At 55.6% G+C, this 17857-nt stretch overlaps 5 protein-coding genes across 5 annotated transcripts; 4 read left to right on the top strand and 1 right to left on the bottom strand.

Annotated features, from left to right (window-relative positions):
- Window positions 1-171: 171 nt before the first annotated feature.
- On the top strand, window positions 172-5237 carry CC84DRAFT_1176632 (uncharacterized protein; the record flags this gene model as incomplete). The annotated part of the gene is made up of 3 exons (XM_018180233.1): window positions 172-1485; window positions 1530-1639; window positions 1694-5237. The coding sequence occupies 3 exons, from the start codon at window positions 172-174 to the stop codon at window positions 5235-5237; spliced, it is 4968 nt and encodes a 1655-aa protein (XP_018034778.1).
- A 1622-nt stretch (window positions 5238-6859) lies between these two features.
- On the top strand, window positions 6860-7990 carry CC84DRAFT_1246376 (Cloroperoxidase; the record flags this gene model as incomplete). Its single annotated transcript, XM_018184200.1, has 3 exons — window positions 6860-7052; window positions 7117-7561; window positions 7762-7990. The coding sequence occupies 3 exons, from the start codon at window positions 6860-6862 to the stop codon at window positions 7988-7990; spliced, it is 867 nt and encodes a 288-aa protein (XP_018034777.1).
- Window positions 7991-9335: 1345 nt separating this feature from the next.
- On the top strand, window positions 9336-13638 carry CC84DRAFT_1259807 (acetyl-CoA synthetase-like protein; the record flags this gene model as incomplete). The annotated part of the gene is made up of 6 exons (XM_018184943.1): window positions 9336-10738; window positions 10791-10875; window positions 10925-11791; window positions 11846-12128; window positions 12183-12291; window positions 12338-13638. The coding sequence occupies 6 exons, from the start codon at window positions 9336-9338 to the stop codon at window positions 13596-13598; spliced, it is 4008 nt and encodes a 1335-aa protein (XP_018034776.1). The 3' UTR covers window positions 13599-13638.
- A 741-nt stretch (window positions 13639-14379) lies between these two features.
- On the bottom strand, window positions 14380-16315 carry CC84DRAFT_1146999 (flavin-containing monooxygenase). The gene is made up of 2 exons (XM_018176572.1): window positions 16120-16315; window positions 14380-16073 (listed from the first exon to the last, which is right to left on the bottom strand). The coding sequence occupies exons 1-2, from the start codon at window positions 16206-16208 to the stop codon at window positions 14660-14662; spliced, it is 1503 nt and encodes a 500-aa protein (XP_018034775.1). The 5' UTR covers window positions 16209-16315; the 3' UTR covers window positions 14380-14659.
- Window positions 16316-16333: 18 nt separating this feature from the next.
- Window positions 16334-17784, top strand: CC84DRAFT_791728 (periplasmic binding protein-like II). The gene has a single exon (XM_018187409.1). The coding sequence runs from the start codon at window positions 16580-16582 to the stop codon at window positions 17573-17575; it is 996 nt and encodes a 331-aa protein (XP_018034774.1). The 5' UTR covers window positions 16334-16579; the 3' UTR covers window positions 17576-17784.
- Window positions 17785-17857: the final 73 nt, after the last annotated feature.

Below are 17857 nucleotides of genomic sequence, written 5' to 3'. Positions count from 1 at the left end.
GCCGTCTCGCCCACCGTCACCCACGTCTCGTCCAGAAGCCACACGCCCTCGCACAAGCCTGCGCATACAATTGCAGTCGATGACCCGACCCCTCCCGTAGAGGCTCCGCCCCGGTCCTCCTCCCCGCCCAGGTCGCCATCACCCGCCTCAACCAAGCTACCCTCGAACATAATGGGGAGTCGACCTGGCGGACCCCACGACACCACCAGCCATGACAGACACTCGCCCAGCATCACCCAGCGGCCGCATCTGCCCCCTTCCATGTCCGCGCCAGCCGGGCGTCTGCCGCGTCTCCTCCCCGCCGACCTCTCGTCCTATACCGACGCGTACCTGCCCACTGCGGCAATCCCAACGTCGGCCACTTCGCTCGCCGAGCTAGCTCACCTGATCCGCCTGCAGGGCTATCAGGAGCAGCGAAAGGCCCAGTCACGGATCCGCCTGCACCGGTGGCTGGTGTCGAGTGCCCTCTCCGCACGTCTGGTACATTGCGGAGAGCTGGCCTACCGAACCTTGGTTGACAGCTTCAGATCTGACGACAAGAAAGGTTTTGCTACACTGTATAATGCTGTCAACGATGTCCGAAGCTCGTGTGACGCGGTGCGGCAACATGCACTGTTGGAAGCCGATTTGGAGTTCGGCAAGTCAAAAAGTATGAAGAGCGACAAGGCTCCGTCTTTTCCAACGTTTCTCAATCAGGTTCCGTCCAAGATCTTGGACGACCTCCTAGATTTCGTTTCTGAAATCCGCACCAATCCCGATTTCCTAGCTACTCGCATTCTCAGTCTTTCTCAACAAGAGCTCGCTTCCTTAACGTCGTTCCGCCAGGCTTTGGATCCCATTGACTCGGTCATGGCCATGCAAGCCCGCGGCAAGTCCCTCGGCACCCAGAAGCCTACCGTTCAGGGCCCCAGTCCAGTGGAGCGCTTGCTTTCCTTCCAGCGACACGACCCTTTTGCTGCTCTCATCTACACCATATTTGCTAACTCATCTGGACCGGATTCTGCCGAAGATCTTCGTCGGACGGATGCGTGGGCCACCACATGTGCCAGGCTTATCATGGAATCCAAGCAGGGAACTGAGAAGTTCATCAAAGCTGTCCTTGACGTCTACGCCGGCATGCGTGAATGGCCCGGAAAAGCTAACCTGGAACTTTACCTCATGCAGGTGCTGCAGGATGGCCAATTCCTCTTAGAGAAGGCCGAGGAGCAGTCCACCAGGACCGGATCTCAGCCGATCGCTCCGACCACGAAAGACACAATCGCCGCTGACGAATTCTTTGACAGTGCTGTGAAACGCCTGTTTGAGGTTGTTGACGATGATCCGAGTGCTGGAGGCATTCCCGAGGGTGTCCTGGAGATTGGTAATGCCATCCTCCGGAAGCTGGATGAGACGAAGAACCTACGCAAGGGAGCTCAAAACTTTTTTGTCTCACGTTGGCTCTTTTCCACGTTCTTACTTAACGCGATCATCCACCCAGAGGCATGTGTTTTCTGCGTCTCGAATTGTTGAGATGTACTGACCGTTACTAGACGCACAGCATCATGATTGGACACCACATCACCGAACACGCTCGTCAGAAAATTCTCAAGGAGATTGCCATCCGAGCCCAAAAGCATGTTTTGGACATGACCTACAATTGGTACGCGAGCACATTTGGAACCATCTACCTGTCCATGACTAACGTGGCCGTTAGGCGTCAGCAAGTTCCCATCTTGCCTGAGATTCGCGGGCACATCGAAAGCATTTTGGCCAGGTTCAAACACACCAGATCACCGTCAAAGCCGGTGCTTCTCCCAGCAAAAGCAATCACATCACCTAGAGAGACAGTTGAGGTACAACCTTTCATAGTCATGTCTCCGGCCGATATTGTTACCCTTGTGAATACGTTGTTCCCGGAACGCCGCCCTGCATCTAGCCATTACGACAAAACCCAACAGCGAACCGGGCTCGCCTCCTCCGCCTCTTCCATATCCGCGATTTCCATGCCTTTCCGCAGCACGTCTACCCCCGGCGGTGATGCTAGTTCCATTCTGAGTGCAAGTGCCTCTTCCATGACGAGCGATCATACCTCCAGAGAGCCATTATTGGACCTCTCAAATCAACCTGGCATGCCGCACGAGGAGCTAAACGAGGCGAAGATCGCACCCACCGAGCTTTACGGTCGGCGGTTGAGGATGGCGTGCTCAGAAATGACACGCATACTTGGCCCGGATGCTACCTCTGGCTCTTGCCACCCGTGTGCTGAGAAATGGGCCGTGTTGTACATCTCTCCGGATGGCAAGCAGCTCAAGTCGCGCATGCGCAAAGACTTCGACGATGAAGAAGAGCACGACGAAGACTCGCCTGAAAGCGACAGTAGCGACGACGAGGGCCCACCAGATAGAATTGATCTGGAGAATGACTATCATCAACTCAAAGAGGCTATCACCAAATTGGTTGAGGAATACGAGATTCCGAAAGAGCTCACGCCCGACAGCGAGTCCAAGACGTTTAGTAACCGTACCTCGACGCATCGGAGGGGCGCTCGGGGAAGGGGCCCGGTCCGACACCACAGTGAGACGCTTGGATCAAGAAATCCATACAACCAGACGCAAGCGCAGAGCCAGAGCCAACTTACGAACCTCATCGCAAGCCAAAGAAACCTGCCGGCTCGCCATGGATCTCCGCAAAATCGCCGAAGCAACAGCAACCCGCAACTTCCCGAGAAGACGGAGAACAACGCGGTACTGGTCACGATGCTGGAGACAGCCATGCATCAGTGCCAAGCACGAGGGGCCTTCCTCGACTCCCAACTCTACTACAAGACTCTTCTGGCTCTGCGGAGACTGAACTCTCCCACCCTGACGAAAAACGGCTACGCAGCCTTGTTGAACTATTTCTCTCGCGGACCGCGTGACTCTCTCGGCAAATCCGCGAACGCCATCGAAGAGTTCGAGGCTTGGTTCGTCTGGCTCAAACAGTCTCAAGAACGACATGACGTTGCGATCGAGGACATGATACTTGGCTTGAAGAATTTACGCGATAAGATGTGGTACATCACTGATGTTCGAAATTCGGGAACCTATGAGGAAGCTCGAAATGTTGCGCTGGCGCTCAAGATCATGGGACAGCCCACGAAAACTCTCGATGGCAAGCCGATCCAATCACATCGTCCGCGAAACTACTCCAAGTCTACCAACAACAATTTCATACTCAGGGCTGAAGCTCAAGTTGTTGACATGATGTCTGCTCCTACCGAGTTCGGTGGCCCCAATAAGCTGTCTGACGAACAGTCTGAGATCACCCAGAAGTGGATCGCCCAATATGGTGTCGAGATCTTCTGCAAAGGCGAGGAGAGGATTCACCGCTTCTGCTTGGAGATTGACAAGTGTGTGAACAAACTTGTCGGTGACAGTATGATGGATGGCCCAGTCCTCTGGGCGAGCGAGCTCTACAGACGTGACAAGGAGGTCCTCGACAGTGGCCGCCAAAAGGGCGATCTGTTCCTTACAGGTGTTGGCACTCTTTCCATCGCAGGAGATGAAGAGTACGAGACTCACGGTCGACCTACTCGCAACCTTGATTTTGCACAACGCCCAAGTCAAGGCAGCCTTCGCTCCCTTTCCGGTCGCCCCTCACAGCAAAGCTTTGATGTCAGCCCTTGGGGGAGGTCACCGAACGACAATCATGACTACTTTGGCGGCAGTAGTCCTGTACTAGCCATCGATACGTCCACTACTTTCTGGTCTCCTTTCCAGACGCATGCTCAGTCGCCCACCAGCGCTACCAGCATCAGACCTCGTACCGCATCATCGTCTAAGGGGACAGTGATGCTCAAGCAATCGATAGCTGTCAACGAAGACAAGCGAAGGTTTTTACTCGACTTGAAACAGATCTTGACCGGTTTGTTGTTGAGCGACCTGGGTACTGTGGTGTTCTCCAGTGGAAGCGAGACGGACGCTTGGTTCTCAAGCGATCTTCTTGAAGATTGCATCCAACACAAGTACACTGAAGAAGAGGAGCGGAAGCGCCGGAAGCAACTGGCACGCAAGAAAAGCATCAAGGGCCTTCGCAAACAGGCCAACAGCAACAACCCGCTAGAGGCTCTTGGGCGTAATGAGCGAGGCGTAGCTGCACCTCCCATTGCCACTCTGCAGCACGCCGCTGGCTCTGATGCTCATCATTCCGCCGGAGAACACTCTTCATCGAGTGATGCGACCTCGCGGTCCTCGGGAACGTCAGCTGCCAAGAAGGCAGGTTTGCTGGAATTCCCATATAACGTGGCCTTTCGACGTCTTCTCAAGAGGTTCGCAACGCATCCAAACCCATTCTCGAAGCTCCATGCACTGTACGAACTGGAACTCCTCATCGTAGCTTCACTTTCTTCCCGCACAGGCCGTGCTTACAACAACCGTCGCGAGGCAACTCTCCCTGCTGTCCCGCAATCACCCACTCTTGGCGCTATGCCTGAGCTCAGTTCTCGAGAACCCACAACAAACACAGAGCGCGCAACGAACGTGAAAGGCACAATTGCCAATTGCGAGGAGCGCCGCTCTCACTCTATGAACCAAGAACGTGCCTGCAATGCGTCACCTCTGCCTCGCAATGGCGCTCGTTCTCCCGTCGGTCCCCCGAGCACTGACATGATTGTCGACGTCATCCAGGGGCTCTTCCGTGATGCAAACATTCGCCCGAAGACACTATTCCGCGATCTGCAATACATTGCTTCATTCGTACCAGCACAGATGCTGGACAAGACCCCTCGAGGAAAGGCCTTCTGGGATGTTGCTCTGGCAGCGCTCGGCCTGAAACAGGACGTCTGTCGCATCATGGTTGAAGTCGCAGATGACATTGTGAGTCGCGAAAGCGCGAAGCGAAGCAACGTTATCCACCAGAACACTGATCCCGCGCCATCAGACGGGCCCACTAACCCGCTGGTGTCGCGATACACCATGGACGACGTGGCTCGCATGCTTCTGATCACAGCCAAAGAGGGCGATCCCACTGCAGAGCGCGAGCTCGCTACCATGTATCTCACCTCTCCCGAGCTGCTCGAGCGTACCGTGCTCCCGCTCAAGAAGACGGGCGAGATCTTCAACAAGCAGCTCCTCAGCCAGCACAGAGACACTACCCGTAGCGATCCACTCATCATGTGCATTGCCACGCACTGGATGAAGGAAAGCCGCGACGGAGGCGATGAGCTTGCGGCGCAGTACCTGCGGCAGCGCACCGACCTCGAGAACATCCAGCAGCGGTAAGCGGTGATGCCCACCATCACCATCACCCAGCCGCCTGCGCAACTTGCCTCCCATGCTATACATCCGCATGTAGTTTTTTGATGTTTCCTCGCGTTCTGCACATCCAAGCGTTGCATTACTATCCCACGTCACGCACCGTCACGTCGTAACGGCCGGCCTGCTCACATGCATGCATGCATAGCGAGGCGTTTGTCCCCTTTCCCTTCCTTCCCCGTCTCATCTTTTAATTGAACACTATTACTGTTTGTCGTTGGTCCTACGTTTCGAAGCATGATTCCCCACAGAGCCTTTTATTCTATACACCCGACGTTTTTGTTTGCTTCGTTTCGCTTCGCTTATATCGCTTTATTGTTGATGGGAGGTCTTGTAGTTTTCTAGCCATTGGTGGTGGCGGGTTCCAGCTAGGGAAAGGACTGAAGCGTTCTAGCGAGGCTGCTTTAGCTGTAGGCTGGGCGCGGTGTGCATGAGAGGGAAAGGTGTATATGAGACGCGATGCGCATGAAGAGGATACGTACGTACACGAATCTCCTTGGATCTGGAATCGGGAACGGGATTAGTATTGCTTCGGCATGGGAAATGGGCGGGGACTTTCCGCTGGCGCAATGATCGTAATGAATGCCCTTACTTAGATAGGTGAATGCACAAAGAGGTTTTTTGGTTTATGTGCGTGCAATGGTCTTGACGTTTCTCTCGCATGCAAATTGAGCGCCGCCTGCCCCCGCTGTTGAGACGGCTGCGCCGTGGTGACACCCCGCAGGGTCGGTAGGGCGGGGAGCCTGTAGAGTTGCGGCGTGGGAAGAGGTCATTCGGACACTGGGCACGGTAGGTGTGTGCAGGTAGTAGGGCATTGGGAGGGTTGTCTAGGGTTGTAGGACGAGTTTGTGCTGCAGTGCGCTCTCGCGTAGGTGACACTTGAGGTATTGGATGGCAGAGCTGTGAAAGCTGGCCGTGTCTTTGGGTTTTGGTTCAGTTCAGCTGGTATAATCAGGTGTTATTTATCAAATGTCTGGAGTAGTGCCAGTGAACTGAGGCATCATTCACCAGCGTCTAATTTGTATGGAACCGGGAGCGCCCGCAGCTGGCCCCCGCAATTTTACATTATCCTACCGCAGGAAGACGTCAATGATAATGTAGGAATCTGGATCTTTCGTGTTATAGCGCCCCACCGAGATCCTGTGCTGCGATTCCTTGTACCTTGCAAGCGACAGGTATCATTGATAGAGCCCATTCTCGAATCTTGATAGGCCAAGCGCGTCCGTAAGTCGTGCTTCTCGTCGTGCGGCTGAACTTCGTCCAGGACGAACCAGCTCGGCCCACATGCAGATCCCCTCACTCCGGTTGCTCGAAACAGTGCTTTTGTATGCCACAAAGACGTTGTATCACCAATTCCGTGCTAGCAAGTGGCTCATACGCAACCACCTCACCGCTGCACCACCTGTCGCATTCCCAATGGGCCTTCCACATCGGCTACGCCACTGCTTGATTGGTTACGCTTTGTGGCTTCCACATCTTGTCCCACGCAGATCTCCGACGATGTGCTTTTTGACGCTGGAGCCCCGCTTCGTGGCTCTTCCTGTTCTCGTATCCCTTCGACACCACCTAGCCCTCTACCCTGTTGCGAGATGAGTCTCGTGAAGAAAGCCAGCAAGCCCTTCATCCTGCTCTTTGTCCTTGCGTGGGACTTGGGACTATTCATACTCAATGTGGTTATTCCTAAGCGTAAAGTTGGGCATGTTGTGCCGGTAGGAGCGCCGGGGCATGCGCGGAATTGGCCAGCGTATGAAGCTCCTAAGCCGGGCGACTCTCGCTCTTCTTGTGCGCAATCACCATCCAACTACATCTTGGCGGGATCTCTCACTGACTCTACTCGCGTCTCCAGGTCCTATGCTCAATGCGCTAGCCAACCACAACATCCTTCCTCACTCGGGCCGCGACATCCCTTTCCGTACACTCAACACCGCCATCCGCGAATGCTTTAATTTCGCGCCCAGCTTTTGCTTCTTTGTGCCGCACTTCGCTGCCGACTTCCTGAACCGCTCGTACTGGAGCGGTACTCTCGACTTGGAGGAGCTGAGCTTGCACAATGCGATCGAGCATGATGCCAGCCTGACAAGGCGGGACGTCGCGCTCGAACCTGACCAGGCGAAACCTGACATACTACTTGTGGAACAGTTGCTAGCTGGAGCTACAGGCGGAACGCCTGAGGCCAGACTGTTGACGAAGCAGGATCTCAGCGCGGCCTTGACTCGCAGGAGGGTGGAGAGCAAAAGGGAAAATGCATCGTATACTGAGTCCCTATTCCACAAGGGGTTTGGAAGCGCGAAGTAAGTCCAACATCCACAGTGGCTGCCACGAAAAACTGGACTTGTTGAGCATACTTCATCCTGTAGGAACTCACTGTATGGTACGGTTATAAACCTGTCATTTCACAATTTACCCTGAACTCTCACGGCTACAAAAGTCCAGTTTTATTGTCAGCCACTATGGACATTGCTCACTGTAGACTGTTGTGCTGATTGAGCAGTTCATCAACAATGCTAACCATCTTCGGCGGCCGCATCAACGACCTTAGACCCATGCTCTTAGAGGAAAGGTTCCCTGATGATTGGGAGCCGCGTATTCGCTCGCACTTCGGCCTTACCATGGCGGCATTCAATGGAACGGTTTTACCGGTCGAGAGGGGCGTTGATACGAGAGCGTACGTCAAAAAGCTCGAAGGCGAAGACGCGGAACCTACCGAGGCCTCGAAATGAGTTGCTCGCGTGGCAGAATGAATGGCATTGTGTGGACCGGGCAATCGTTGTCGCGTTCGAAATGTTTTGACCTCCATGCGCACCGTGGCGGAGACGTTGTGGGGTGGAGGGGCTTGGTGGAGACACCTAGATTTCGATGAGGGTGCATGGATGCTGACGTGTCGGTGCTTGTGCTGGTTCTGGGATGTGTTCCTGTTCGCTAATACTGAAGCAAGTTGCGTTCGCTGTCTTTCTGCTGGTCAATGACTCGAAAGATGAATCCTGCGTGGAGCTACCCCGTCTTGGTGCTTACCAGCATATCCCACTACCACCGGGCCACTGAGAGAGGGCGAATTGAAGGCGCTCTAGTGCAGGTTCCTCATGGGGATCAAGTATAGAACAAGGATATCCTGCCCGCGCCTAACCTTCTTGGCTCGACTGCCCGTTACTTCACGAAATACCCCGCTACTATCAAACCTCACACGTATGCCCCTCCTTTCATCCCGACGTCGCACTTTGCCTTGAGCACGTCGAACTTTGTGAAGTCGTCAGCACAAGCAATGAATCTGATCGGTGTGCGCGGCTCGCTTGGAGGCTCTGCCATCCGCCGGGAACAGGCACGCATCTGCCGCCATTGGCGGAATCCCTCTCCTCATTTACGCAGACCCCATTATTGGATGCGTATAGCGGCTCGCGCGATACTTGCCGCGCAAGTTCACCCTGCATTGCAGCTTTATCTAGACAGTCGGCTACGGCGGTTATTGCTCGTGCGTCGAATGGCATTGCGACATTTCACGGAGACTTGACCACGTACGTAAGACGCGGAGGCGGGATGGCCGAAGGAGAGCCCACATGTTCTCTCAAGCGCTCGACACCTGCCAATTGCGTTTGCCGCCACCGCGCCAAAGGACCGCCTGTCAAGCGCTCCGGGCCGCCGGGTTGATCCTTCGGTGATGTATGGCCTGCAGAACGTGGGATGGCCCGGCTTTCTTTGGCGCAGCTGGCGCAATACGTTGAGACGGAGTTCGAGCATGGCGGGTTACTTCAGTCCTTAGAGTTCAACGTGAAGGCCATGTTGCCCCTGTGATGGAGGCAAGAACTTCGGAGGCTCCACACAGGGTCGGCATGGTGCAGTGTAGACCATGCCTAGACACAAATGGATACGCCCATCAATTCGCATGTAGCATCTAGCGCCGAATCCGTCCTGCTGAAGAAGATGCAGCTAGACTAATAGAGTGTACGGAGACGCAGACGAGACAGGGGCACACAATGGAGGGAGATCCCACGGCGGCATTGATAAGTGGGCCCATTGTACGCAAGCGACTGAAGACTTCGACCTCCTTCCAACTTTCAAACTCACTCCAGAATGGCTACAAACGGTGTGTCTTCGCTGAGCGAAGCATTCGGCGGCAAATGGTCAGACTCGCCCTTGCCCATCTGGACTCGACTGGCGAACGCCGCACGGGATTACCCTGACAAACTCGCCATAGCTTGTCTCCACCAACCTACCAGACTTTATGGCATACAAAGCTCGCAGTATGCTGTGCACGGTTTTGACAAACACTTGCAATGGTCATATTCTCAACTGAGCTCCACTGCCGAGCGCTTGGCTGCTGGACTACAAGCCCAGGGCCTTTCTTCCGGATGTTCCATAGTCACGATCTTGAGGAATGGAGTCGAGTTTCCTATGGCCTTCTGGGCTGCTCACAAGCTTGCATGTCCATTCGTGCCGCTTAGCTCACGGACCCTCACAAATGCCGTTCAGACTCGACATATGCTGACGGTTGCTGATGTCTCTGCCGTCATCGTGGAGGACCTGGAGTCTGCGGCGGCGTTCGATCAAGTGTGGCATGCAGGGGCTCGGAAAGTCGTCAAGATTGTAGCAGGAGAGAAGAGCTTCGACGGATGGACCAGCATTTCGGAACTCCTGGAGATCGGGTCAAGGGCGTTATCAGTCCAGAACGGCGAGAACGGGACGCTGCATGCGCTCGAGCCTGAGCACAGCTCAGAGTCCGCGAACACTGTGACAATACTGTTCACCAGTGGCACTACATCACTGCCAAAGGGCTGTCCCCATACAAATCTCACCCTCAATGCCTTCTCCAAGCTTCTCAGCATCGGAGGCGCCTCTCCACAGGACATCTTCTGCTCAGTTCTCCCAAACAGTCATGCCATGGGCTATTTCTTCGTCCTCCACTTCTTCATGAACGCCGGCACCGTCGTCTACCCATCCGCGACCTACGAGGCATCCACCATGGCGCAGGCCCTGGCCGCTCACCGCTGCACCCACGCTACACTGGTCCCGACTGCTCTCCACAGCCTGCTCGAGTGGATCGAGCCTTCCGGTCTTCTCTTCCCTGATCTCAAGGATCTCTGCTTAGCGGGGTCCTCTATCACGCCGCAAAACATACGCTCTGTGGTCCGTGATCTGGGCGCTCAGGGGGTTTCGACTGGGTATGGCACTACTGAGGGCACACCGGTGTGGAATGCACCGGTCTCGGACCCGGAGCTGCTCATCAGGGGCGACGACGTTATCTGTGGATCTGCTGTGCCGGGACAGCACGTGCGCATTTGTGCGCCGAACTCGACGCAGGTCATGCCGAGAGGCCAGCCGGGTGAAGTTCATGAGAGTGGGCCAGGGATGATTGCTGGTTACCTCGGAGAGAATGTCGGGAAAGATTCTTTCTACGTGGATGATGACAAGACTTGGTACAAGACTGGCGATAGTGGTGTAATGTGGGATGATGGGCGTGTGTCTGTTGTCGGAAGGTAAGTCGCTTGCTTTTTTCCGACCTGACGCCTAAATACTTACGGATATCAGATTCAAAGATATGATCATCCGAGGTGGTGAAAACATCGCCCCTGCAGCGATCGAGGTCGTCCTCAACCAGTTCCCTGGAGTCGAGGTGAGTCTTCCCCCTGTTCATGGTTGAAGCAACATTTGACAATTCACAGGCTCAAGTCGTTGGCGCATCAGATACATTCGCAGGTGAGGTGCCCGTTGCGTTGGTACGAGCCCTCCCACCAGGCGACAATCCGGCGGGCCAACTCCAGGAAGCGGTTCGCAACCACATGGGCGTGTTGCACGTGCCTGATGAAGTGATTACCCTTGCTTCCCTTGGGCTCGACGACTACCCACGCACCATTTCTGGAAAGATACAAAAGGCTGCACTTCGAGTTATCGTTGCAGCTTACCGGAAAAACCGCGAAACAAAGCATGATTCAGCAGCCGTTTCAATCGACGGTGACGCCATTCCTCATACCAACGGTCACATGAATGGCAACACTAATGGCACCGTGCGTCGTGATTCCGGGACCATTGAGGATAGAGACGTCGAGCAGACAGTGCTCCACGTATGGTGGAGAGCCACTGGTATTGAGCCATCAAAACTCGACAAGCAGACTCCCACCTTCAACTATGCAGATTCGATCACGCTCATGCGTGTAAGAGCTTTGTACCGCAAAGAGCTTGGTGTCACGCTCACTGCAGTTGAGATGTCGCAGAACGCAGACATCCAAAGTCAGATCAATGCGCTAGAACGCAAAGTCTCGCAGTCTCAAAAGCATAACATCGCACAACTTCCTCACTTCGAGAACGCGCGGACACTGGACGAACTCCAGGTTGTCCTCGGGCCCGAAAATGACGCCCGAACATTCAAGGAAACCGCAAGCAGGGCCCTGGAGAAGCAAGGCTTCAACTTTGATCAAGACGTGGAGTCCGTCATTCAGATGAACGATTTCATTGATGTGCTGGAGCGCGAGAAACTCATCAACACGTGGAACTTTGGCATTTCCATCGTGGCAGACGGCTCAACGGTGCAGGTGGGTGACTGGGCGCCTTGGTAGCCAGACAAACAGCTCTAATATACAATATAGGAATTGAGAACAGCTTTGACGGCCGCTCTGACTAACAATTCGCTATGGACGTCATTTTATGTGCATGGGGATAGCGGGGCGCCTATCTATGTTACGATGAAGCCCCAGAAGAAGCTGTATGACCACGTCTTGATTGAGAATGGGTCCGTGAAAAGTGTTGCGGAGCTGCAGCAGATTGCTGTGGAGTACCCACATAGAGAGCATTCGGTGTTCCCTGGGCCTTTATTCCATGCACTCCTGTACGATATCGAAGACATCAAGTCTGCCGGTTTCGTTATGTATGGTGTGTTGAGAAACAATGCTTCCTAGTGCATGGGTCCGTACTGACAACTTCCAGTCCATCACATTGTCCACGACGCTTCGTCAATGCGTCTGTTCTTCGAAGATATAAACAAAGCACTACTCGAGCCAGCCCGACCATTAGCTCCACACGTGCCATACCAGCTGTAAGTAAAGACGGAGCGTACAAAGATGCATGCTAACGGTGCACAGATGGTCAGACGTCTACCACTCCTTGCGCAACTCTCCCCGCGCCACAATGGAGGTAAATTGGCACGTCAAGCGCCTCTCCAACATCCACCTCCACCGCAAAGCCCTCTACCCGCCCGCCCACGTGCCCCGCCAGGAAATCCAAACCTCCCCCGACGGCATCGACTACGGCTTCGACGCGCCCGCCCTGCTCAACCTCAAGCGCCACCACTCTCACATCACCGCCTCGGTCGTCCTCAAGGCCGCCATGGCCCTCGTCAACGTCACACGCACAAAGCACACCCACGCCCTCATCTCCAACTACGAAGCCGCCCGCTCCTCGTTCCCTTTCTGGCCAGACACCCTGCGCCACCTGCCCGGCCCAAATGGAAGTACGCTCGCGGATCTGGATGCGAGCGACGTCGCGGGCCCGACGATGAACGCCGTGACCAACGTCATACCCGTCGACCCTGCCGAGACCACGCTCGCCTTCCTGAACCGCCTCCAGGACGAGCAGCTCGCCCTCACCGCCCACGGTCACGCCCCCTGGCGCCGCATCATATCCGCTCTCAACGCGCTGCACCCCGGCGAAAACGCGGGCGAGCTCGTCTACGAGACGCACCGCACCCAGTTCCTCACGTGGGTGCCGGGCGCGCTGGGCGAGTACGAGCGCATGCGCATCGCAGCCATTGCGATACGCGCGGCGCTGGGCTTGGTGTTTGTGGCGGGTTTGGGCGGGCCGAGGGCAACGAGCTATGGGATCAGTCTCCGGTGGGACGTCGCCAACTATAGTGCTAAGGAGACGATGCGGTTTGTGCAGGATGCGGAGAGGGCGGTGCTGTGGATGTTGGAGGAGGGCAATTGGGGTAGGGGCGTGGGTGAGTTCCTGGCCACGGTTGAGGAGCCTGCGCCTACCGCGGTATCCTCGGAGAAGACGGCGAAGGGCGACTGCGAGGGTGTTGGGCAAGCTACCAACGAGACATTTGAGCTCATCAAGGAGAGCGAGCCTGTGCACAGCGCGCCTGTTGAGGGCAAGGTTGAAGAGCGAAAGTTTCGGGGGTCCAAGGTTGAAGAACTAGAGGTCGAGGGGTCAAAGGGTGACGAGTACAAGGTCGAAGCGGGAAACGCTGTAGCACACAAGGTCGAAGATCCCAAAGTTGAAACAAAGGCTGACGAGAGCCTGCCGGGAGAGAAGGTGTCTCTTGAAAGCACGCCGGTTTCGAGCTCCCTCGTCGACAGCGTCCACCTTGATGACAAGGTTGGGGGCAAGCCCGTTGAGGTTTAAATTGTTAGATAGGCTATTTTGCTTTATATGGCGCTGCGGTAGCGATTCGTTCGTCCAAATTTTAATTAATACATGAGTTTACAGTCGAATACACTTCATATCCTCGCTTGTAGAATCCGTGCTTATCGTCGAAGCCTCCCATCGACCTGCACCGCTACACTGCCTCGTCTGCGTGATGCGGACGCGAAACGGGAGGGAACATAGCAGACAATGAGGTCCAGGTAGAGCTACCCAGCCAGCACTCGTAGCGATGTGAACGTACTAGGCCCCGGCACCCCATCCCGCTCACTCATCCAGGGCGTCTTCCCAACCGTCGCCGTCTAACCCGCCACTAGTCCTCATCCCCTCGCCATCCACCCCTAACAGCCTCTCCGCGACCATGCTCCTCTCCTCCGCCAACACAATCTCAACCCTCTCGTCCCCGCCCCCTCAGCACCCCAACCGGATCCTCGGCCCCAAACAGCGGCGCCAGCGACGGCGAGGGCTTCGATGCAGGCTGCTTCGCAGGCGGCGCGGGTGTTTGGCGTGGCGAATGCGGTGGCTAGAGCCCGGAGGTGGGCGGTGCTGGACTCGAGGTTTGCGCGGAGCGTGCGGTTTGCGGTGAGTAATGGGGTGAGGACGGCGAGGGAGGGAGAGAAGAGGAGCTGTGTGGACTGGTTTTCACGGGAGCACATGCTGTGTGTGCGCTGTAGACGGCTGTGGTGGGGTTATTGTGCAGTTTGTGCGGGAGTTGGGCTTGCTTGGGACGTGTTTTAGATGTGGATGAGGTGTGTGATCGGATAACGAACTAGGAGGGAATACATGGTGGACGTGAGGGATGACGGCTGTGATGTTGGGGGAATGAGTGTTGAAGGTGACTGACTTGACGTGCTTGAAGTGTGCCGCACTTGTGTTCGACATCGCGCTTTCAATTCCAAGGTGCCATCATCACATAGCTACGCGCTTAGATCCCTACTCTGCTATCCTTCTTCGGCTTCGCTACCGCGGTCACTTCACTCCCGCGAGACACTGCGGTGCCCGAGATCAGCACGTTCAAGGCCACAAGTACCAGCTGGGTATCTCTAGATTATCTTCTCCTCCTCGTTCTTCCTCTTCATGTCTTCCTCGTAGTTGAAGCCTACCTCCTCCAACGTCTTCACTCCAAACCTTTTCTCCCCCAGCGCTCCGAAGGCTGCCCGGATCTTGGGAAATTGCTCTCTACACCAGAACTCCCACTGGCCCCACACAGGCGGCTTCTTCCCAATCCCCTCATTCTCCAGCCCGTCTCTCGCCTCTGCACTTAGCGCCCAGTCCGCCAGCATATTGATGTAGTTCCCATCTTTCGGAAACGGCAGGAGGTGAAAGTTGCGCCCGTTGCCCATTTCTTGCGCAGTAGCGCTTTCCCAAGCCTGCATGGATGGTAGCGAAGGGAGGGCTAGCCGACCAGAGTAGACGCGCGCGAGGACGGCGGACTGGGCTTCTGCGATGGGGAATGGGATAACGCGTTGGGGGAGGGCGAGGAAAGAGAGGGTCGGACGCGGCGCGTAGAAAAGGTGGTGGTAGGTGTGATTGACGTGGGAGCCATCTGTGATCAGCTTTGGCTCGACGTTGGACAGGAAAGGCAGCGAGTAGAAGTAGCCTGTTGCGAAGACAATGGCGTCAATGTTGTTCTCGGAAGACCCGTCTTCGAATTCAACACCCCTGCTGGAGAGGAGGAATTTGGAAATTGGGGGGCGTTCGTGCTTAGTGGGGGAGGTGCGCACGTTGAACATGGAGGGTGATTTGCTAGACCAGAGCAGGGGGAGCTGCGAGTATTGCGCGATCTGGGTGGAGATGTCGGTGCCGGAGGCGGAGTTGCCGACGACAAGGACTTTTTTGTCCTTGAAGTCCGCTGGGCTACGGTAGTATTTTGCATGGGATATCGCGCCAGGGTACTTGGCGTCCCATGCTTTGATGCCTGGTATTTCTGGTAAATAAGGCACGATGAAATGCCCGTTAGCCACAATGACGGCGTCATATTCTTCATCCTGCTGTATGTTGGAACGTATATTGCGTGTTTGCACTTTCCAGCGCATACTTTGTTCATCTACAGGCTCGACATTGGTGACCTGCGTTTCGTACCGTATGAGATCTCGTACGTCTCTGCCGTAGTCCTGGATATACTTGAGGACAGTTTCATGTTTGGGAAAAAGTTGGCTGTCTTGAGGCCAATCCAGGTCTTGGAAGCCCATTAGGCCACGCGGGATATTTGTCTCCAGTCTATCGTAGATAGGTGATAAGAAGCTTGGGTCTTTCTCTGCGCCGTCTGATCTCCCATCTGCCGGTCTGGGCCGTTGGGACCAAGTCGGGTCCTGGTTCTTTCCTAAAGGATTGGTCTGAGGTACAGTAAAGAGGTCTTCGTCTCTCTGATGACCAGTGTAGTTCCATATTCCGCCACTCCTACTTCGTTGTTCGAAAAGGACAATCTTGTCAAATGCCCTCTCCGCTCGAAGATATCTGCTTCTTTCAGTATACTCTAGGATAAGGGTAAAGTTGAATATACTTCGCTGCTGCCAAGCCTGACGGACCTGCTCCTATGATAGCAATAGTGCGTGCTCTCATGGATAGCAGTTCTGAAGCTATCGAACCCATTGCACGGCGTTTTGCGAGCAAACTTATACACAATGATGGGAACGGTGGGAAGCCCCCGGAAATTGAAGATATTGCAACTAGTGGTCAGGACCCCAATCTGGAACAGTATGAAGCCAAGAAGAGAGGTGGTTGCCTCAGCGAAGATCGGAGGGGCGCCACAGCCGTGGCTGGTTTAGCGCGCGATGACGAAACGCGGTCTCACGAAAACGGACGACATGTTCACTGGCTGCGGCACCCAGCCCACCGTCCTTTTGGTACACAACACTGCCGTGATCAGGCGTCTGCCGCTCCAGCGACTCCCTGTGCCCAAATTGACGTGCCAGAGCCGCTCTTGCAGCCACACGCTCGGTTACACCACGTAGACACGAGCGATGCTCGCCCGCCTGCGAACCGTTGCACCCATAACCCGGCAGGTCCGAACTTTCTCTGCGCACAACCCAGCGATGGCGCCACTGCGGATAGGCTTCGTCCCCGAGCACTTCTCCACGCCCCTCGAATTCGCCAAGAAGCACTACGGCCTCAATGCGCGGCTCCTCCCGTTCCCCTCCGGCACGGGGCACATGGTCACGGCGCTCCAGGCCGACGAAATCGACGTGGGCGTTGGACTCACCGAGGGCTGGATCGCGGCGCTGGGCAAAGCACAGGAGGCAAAGCAGGACGCGGGGTTCAAGCTCGTCGGCACCTACGTTGAGACCCCGCTCTGCTGGGCCATATCAACGGGCGCAAAGCGCGACGAGCTGCGCAGCGTCGACGACCTCAAGGGCAAGAAAGTGGGCGTGTCAAGAATCGGCAGCGGCAGCTATGTTATGAGCTTCGTGCTGGCGGACCAGCAGGGCTGGCTCGACCCGCAAGCTTCTGGCCCGCCGTTTCCTGTCGAGCCGCTCAACACGTTTGTGAACCTCCGCGAGGGAGTGAACAACGGCACGGCCGACTTCTTCATGTGGGAACATTTCACGTCGAAGCGGTACTACGACAACGGCGAGATCAAGCGCATTGGCGAGATCTACACGCCTTGGTCATCGTGGAAAATTGTGGCGAAGAATGATCTCGTGAACCCCAAGAACTGGTCGCAAGGCGTGCAGGCTTCGCATCCTGCGCTCAAAGGAGAGCTGGACGATGCGCTGCAGAAGATCAACAAAGGCGTGAAGCACTTCGAGGACAACCAGGAGGAGGCGGTTGAGTACATAAGCACCAAGTTGGACTACTCGCAAGAGGATGCGCGGGAATGGCTCAAGACGGTGCGATTCCCGCAGGAGGTGAGGGGTGTGGACGATGCCGTCGTGCAAAAGACGGTGCACATACTGCAGAAGGCGGGTGTGCTTGGCGATGCAGTGGACGAGCAGGTCATGATTGGGCTACAGAGATAGCGAATCTCAGACTCGGCGAATTTCTTCCATCACGTTCAAGCTGCTCTACCGATTTGGAGTATAGTCAATAGTCTGGGCGGACATGCCGGCATATCTTGACACCGAAACACGGCTCCCCCGTGGGCAGGAGCACATTCTCTTGACTTGAAGCATGTGCTCGGAGTACTGACTCTGGGGAGGGTAAAGCTCGGGTGCCACGTGCTGCAGCTTTGTCCACGGGTGGATGGACGTTGCTTCGGATGGTCCGCAAACACTGGACAGCACGACGCGTACGCACCTGTT

This window comes from Paraphaeosphaeria sporulosa (assembly GCF_001642045.1).
Source record: "Paraphaeosphaeria sporulosa strain AP3s5-JAC2a unplaced genomic scaffold CC84scaffold_6, whole genome shotgun sequence".
Taxonomy (NCBI): Eukaryota; Fungi; Ascomycota; class Dothideomycetes; order Pleosporales; family Didymosphaeriaceae; genus Paraphaeosphaeria; species Paraphaeosphaeria sporulosa.
Note: the sequence above shows the minus strand (reverse complement) of the source record. Positions and strands in the feature narration are given on the sequence as shown.

Excerpts from the sequence above, each read along its gene's own strand:
- CC84DRAFT_1146999 (XM_018176572.1), bottom strand. The coding sequence starts at position 16,208 with ATGGGTTCGATAGCTTCAGAACTGCTATCCATGAGAGCACGCACTATT. Across the intron at positions 16,074-16,119 it reads TCAGGCTTGGCAGCAGCGAA|ATATCTTCGAGCGGAGAGGG; the intron begins GTATATTCAACT and ends TGAAAGAAGCAG.
- CC84DRAFT_791728 (XM_018187409.1), top strand. The coding sequence starts at position 16,580 with ATGCTCGCCCGCCTGCGAACCGTTGCACCCATAACCCGGCAGGTCCGA.